General features: G+C 41.8%; 1 protein-coding gene across 1 annotated transcript in view; it reads left to right on the top strand.

Annotated features, from left to right (window-relative positions):
- im:7147486 (zinc finger protein 865) overlaps nt 1-4,184 on the top strand; it is a 6,754-nt gene extending 2,570 nt beyond the window's left edge. Inside the window, exon 2 of the mRNA XM_032518308.1 lies at nt 782-4,184. Within this exon, the coding sequence (XP_032374199.1) occupies nt 835-3,819 (2,985 nt within the window). The 5' untranslated portion in view covers nt 782-834 and the 3' untranslated portion in view covers nt 3,820-4,184. The remainder of the gene's footprint in view (nt 1-781) is intronic.
- The last annotated feature ends 1,448 nt before the right edge of the window (nt 4,185-5,632 follow it).

The following is a 5,632-nucleotide window of genomic DNA, read 5'->3' as shown; positions in this document are numbered from 1 at the left end:
AGCATTGAGAACTTTGTAAGTGTACAGTTTATTAAAAAGATAGGATTATAAAGACCGTAGACTCTAATGACGTATTCCCATTTGGTTTTGTTCAACCAAAAGTCTTGTTTAAGACTGTCCTAATTTGGCCCTGTTTGGAGCTGTATCACAAGTCTCAATGATTGTTCCCTGCTGTGTGAAATAAGTGGAAATGCATGGTCATGGCAAGGCTAAAACATGCTATACAAAGCCAGTGTAATTGGGACGTAAATCCACAGCCTGGTGGGGCTGTGTCTCTCTATACTGCAATCCAAGGTGGCTCTCAGGTGCTTTTTGTTGAGTTGGATGCTGGTAGAAAATACAGGCCAAGGCAGCACTGACTAATAAGCATTGTCTTTTCTTCATATTTATTACGGACCTACAGTTTAGGGATCTTTTGAAAGGGACCTGGTTAAGCAATGTTCCAGCTGCTTAACCATCTAACAAAGTTTGGAAGGAATAGCAAATTGTAATGTCTCATTACACAAAATATCTTGCTCATCATATATCCTAATACAAATTGACATTTTACTGTAAAGAACACAATATGACTCTAGTTCTCATGTTTTCCATTGATATGCATGAGACCATGTTTAAAACGAGTTGTCACATTTAACAGTGAAATGACTGAGAAATTATTAAGATGTATACAGGTATGCCATTAGAATGAGTAGAAAGGCGTAACATTTATTTTTGCAACAAATGTACAAAAAAAAAACTTTTCCCTTAGTGATGTCGTTTATGTGTCTGTTGTGATTTACAGGAGGCTTCCTTGCATGACCCCAACACCTGGATTGACTTGTTCCTGTGGCTGCCATGATGCTTGGGTTACAGGGAAGTACTTCATCCCCCAAAGTGTATCGTTGTGTGGCATGTTCAGCCACCTTCACTGGATTGGCCTCCTTGCTAGTACATCAGGCAACCCATGCTAATGAACTCTCCAAAGTCCCTGCTCCTCCCCAGCCTAACATCAGCCCACATGAAACACTGTGTGCAAGTGTGGACTCATCCAGCAGGCGCCCCAGTCCACTGACACTCATGCCTGAGTGCCCTTCATCTTCTTTATATATTTGTGATTGTGGAGAGGAGTTTCAGGACTTTAGTCTTATGCTGGAGCATAAGCAATCACATGTCTCTCAAACACAGCTAACCCAACCTCTTGATCGTAAGAGTGTTTTCTCTAGTGACACCCAGCATGTATCATTCATTCCAACTGCAACCCAGCCTGGTTTGGTCCTTAGTTCCCCCTCTACCTCAAGGTTTCCAGCTGTCGAACTACCCACAGTAACAGACCATAAAGCAGATGTAAGCCTGGGGGATAGCATTGCCATAGTAACCACTCCTCAAGGCCAGTGTACACCCCCTCAAGATGACAGTGAGAAACAACTTGAGAACATAGCCACAGCAGAGAAAATACCAGAGATTGTAGAGGACATGCATTTGCAGGACAAAACAAACTCTGTTCTCAGCAGCGAAAAGGGTGAGAGTTTGCCCAAAAATAACTCCCTAATGAAGTTGCTGGCATCAGCATACATGAAGCATTTTCCACATCCTCTGTCTCCGACTCAAAATAAGATAGTTATCCCCAAACAAGAAGATGTCCCTGTTGATATAACACCAGTAGTGAAATCAGAGGTGTCCTCAATCAATGATCTCTCCACTGCACAGTTGAGGCGGCTGCTAGCAAAACCCGGTATAAAGACAAATGCTCCATCCATCAGCAAAATTCTTGAGTCTAGTAAGAAGAAGGTTGTCTGTCTGACTAAGACTTTTTCACCTGTTGTGGTCCTTGAAACCCGTCAAAAGCTCATGGATGCTGGTAGTAATGGCACATATGGGAGATTTCAATGTGGCCGCTGTCGAAGGGTCTTTCAAAATGTGGTAAAACTGACAGAGCATCATTTCTTGCACAAAAAAGAGAGGATCAAATGTTGTCGTCGCTGTAAACAGCTCATCATTGGGCGGCTGCCTTTACCTGACAATCACGTATGCCCTCACTTAGGAAACAAGACCATACAGCCATCAAGCTCTTTTAAAAAAAAGTTACCGTTTGCCCAAAAAATTGTGCCATTCCCTAGTCTGAGCCACTCAAGAAAAGTTTTCTTTTGTCCATTGTGCAAGCACAGCTACGCACGGAGGTGGAACCTCAAAATGCACAAGTGCCAGGGCCCGGGGTCAGCCCCCTCTCTGCTGGCCAATCCCTCCTCTCAGAAAAGGCTAGTTTTGAGATCAAACAATGAAGTCAAAACCGATGCAGAGGTTCAATCTGCATTTCAAAACTGTAAAAATATTGCTGTGGGCACTGATGTTACTGGTCGTATCAAGGTAGAGGTGACCTCTCCAAATTCAAAGCAGTCTGCCGTTTCACAGTTGGCCTGGACTCATCCAGCAAATAGCTTCTCACCATTTTACCCCAAATCTACAAAGAGGGAGCCAAACACAGACCCCTCTGTGTGTGGGGTAGAAAACAGCTGGGATGCAGCAGCAGTTGATAATGAGGACAGTAATGAAGGGCAGTGGACTATGCCCTTGGATGATGAAACGGAGGTGCTCACCTCTACAGGGAAAGCTGGTAATGACAGTGAGATGAAGAGGTCTGTGTCAGCTGTTGCAGAGATGGCGCCCCCAAGCCTGCGCTATTTTGTCAGAGATGGTGTAAAACGTTACCCTTGTAAATGGTGTCAGAAAACCTACAGTCGGCCATCCACTTTGAGGCGCCATTTACGGCTGTGTGGATTTAGGCCGCGTGGACCTGGGAGTGTAGCACAGGGTGGTAGTCAGGCTTCCACTCCACTAACTGCCAACAATATGAAACCAATGTTTGCTTGTTTTGTCTGTGGGAAGACCTTTAACCGCAAAGATAACATGATGGTTCACAGAAAGAAATGTCAGTTGCAACAAACAATGACCGATGGTCGGCAGATGAATAGAGCAAATATGCAGCAGAGTGTGACGGGCAATGCAGCCGACTGTCAAACCAAGGAGGATGATGGGGGAAACTGGGGCATCATGTCACTGCCCTCAGTACTTCCAAGAAGGGTGACATGTGAATGTGGGGTTGGATTTACATCTCCAAGGCTTCTCCTGGAGCATCTGCAGAAGCATGCACAGGAATCTTACACATGTCCGACTTGTGGAGAGACGGTTAGTTCTTGGGCAGACTACGAAGTTCATCTGCAGATCCACATGCATCCTCATCATCAGCTGCTGAAGGGACTACAACCCCAACGATCACAGCCTCTATTACTTCGATTTCAGCAACAGCCCCCCCAGCAGCAGCAGCCGCCGTCGCCCACTCCGTTAGTGAGTCAGCCTCCACCGAAGCAACCACGCAAAGAACAGCTTCTAAATCCAACAAAGAAGCAGCAGCGGCTTGTATGCACACGATGTGGCAACACTTTCTCCTCTCGCTGTTCCCTTCGAAGGCATATATCCTGGAATCGATGCAAAGGTGGACGGGCTACAAATCCCACCAATCCACCCAAAACCAACCCGCCCAAAACCTATCGCTGTTCCCACTGCAACTCTGACTTCCCGAACACAGTTAGTCTTATGTTTCACCAAAGGAGTGGGGCTTGCAAGCCAGCCATCAAGCCTGTGCGTTGCCCTGTTTGTCTTCGCTGGTTTGGCACCATGGACGGATTGCAGAAACACTTGCTTACTCACAAACAGTGTGAATCACACCGATGTGATGTCTGTCACGGTACATACCCAAACCTAAAGTCACTCAAAAACCACCGCAGGAGGATTCATCGCATCATGGCTGGAGACATTAAGCCAAAAACACAATGCAACAGCTGACTTACTAATGATGCTCAAGTTTTTTCTCTGAAAAATTGGCAAGGGAGTGCATTCAAGAATGGCCCCATTTTATTATAGTTTGCTCTTTCCATATGTGCCAATTGTAATACTTTTTTTTTTTTTTTTTTACCCCTTATTTTCACACTGTACAGCTCCATGTTCATTATTTTTTAAAGCAACTCTTGAGTGTGTAATAGCTTGTCAATGTTAAAAGCTTTTTTGGCTTTTTCAATTGCATCCCTTTTATTACATACCCTCATTAGCCTGTAAATAATTAGTAATGATAATTAGATGATCACTTTTATCATAGACTTTGTAATGTATCCTGTTGTTCATGGTGGTAATAAACGTACCAATATGTGAAACATGCGTTATATTGATTTGTCTGATATGGGCTGTAATATCTTAAATATTTTAAAGCACTGCAAGCCTAGAATATGTATTTTTAAAGCTATCATGTTGTATGCCCTAGCTGTCACGCATCATGTGAGTTGGGCATTTTCTTTGAATAGAAATGTAAAATAGTATACATCATAAATAGAAAAACCTTTGACAAATCCAAGCTCCAGTACTCCAGGAAGTAAAAGGTATGTACTGTAGGTGTTATTTTTCCGGTAAATGCAGAAGCAATCAAGTATAGTAGTCAAATCCAAAAACTAGACAATGACATCTTTTGATAATTGGGCCTTTATGACAGTATTAATGTACATTAATGTAAATGTAAGTATTTAGTCTTCGTAGTAGTTAGGATTTTATTTATAATTACTTTACAAGTTCATGGTATGCATTTTAGAGTTTTTGCCACCAGATTATGTGTGGACAGTATGCAAACTAATCAATGAAATATTGTTTCTGTCAGGGCTGAATTACCAACTAGGCAAAGCAGGCAGGAGCCCTGTGGCCCCGACACTTGGGAACCCCAAAAGCTCCAGGCTTATTTTGGATGTTTAACTGGGAATATATAGGAGTATGTACAATTTAAAGCATATAATCAACTGCCATGGTAAGGGCCTTAAGGTGGCCCCCACTTTACTACCTGGCCTTGAGCCACTGTTTGGAGGACTCTTTGTCAATTTGTTTTCTTTTTATTTGTTCAATCTTATTTAAACTTGTATTTTAATCATATTTCCACCCAGCATAATGAGTAAAGAGGGGCTTTATCGCAGCCTCTAGCAGGTTAATTTAGCCATGATATTAGTACAAAGTAAGATTTATAAGCAAAATACTTTTTACATTAGTCCTGGAGTAATAACCAGCAAATTAAAAAAAACATCCTGTGTTTTGATTTATCGGAATGGTCATTTGTTTTCCATTCTAACAAGGAGGCCTTATGTTTTTATAAATAAGATTTAGAGGAAACATTAAGAAAAATGGTAAGAAATCTTTTTCAACCTTTGGTCTGGGAAAGTCAGTAAGTGTATTGATATGTAAAATGTTTGTATTAAACTAAATTCAGTAGGTTTTGGATATCATCATTTAAATGTTACACTACCAAAAACCCTCTAGACATTTCTCTGTGCTTCTGAAATATGATGCGTACCCACTGCCTACTTGTAAGGGGGGAAGAAGGATAGGCAAACTATGCTAAATGTTGAAAAAATTAACTGGTAGAGAATTCAGTGAAGAATAGATTAGTGGACTGATTTATAAAAGCTGTAGTTCTTTGCTCTTCCTTTAGTAGTCACAATACAATCAACAAACACCAGGGTAACCCTTGACTTTACATTTTCACTTCTATGCAATGATTCCACATGTTATGTGTATTAATGGATTTTGCATTAAAAAAAACAACTCATCCTAGACTTTAGGATGT

Source organism: Etheostoma spectabile, chromosome 6 (genome assembly GCF_008692095.1).
Source record: "Etheostoma spectabile isolate EspeVRDwgs_2016 chromosome 6, UIUC_Espe_1.0, whole genome shotgun sequence".
Lineage (NCBI taxonomy): Eukaryota > Metazoa > Chordata > Actinopteri > Perciformes > Percidae > Etheostoma > Etheostoma spectabile.
This window is presented reverse-complemented; position numbering and strand designations above follow the sequence as displayed.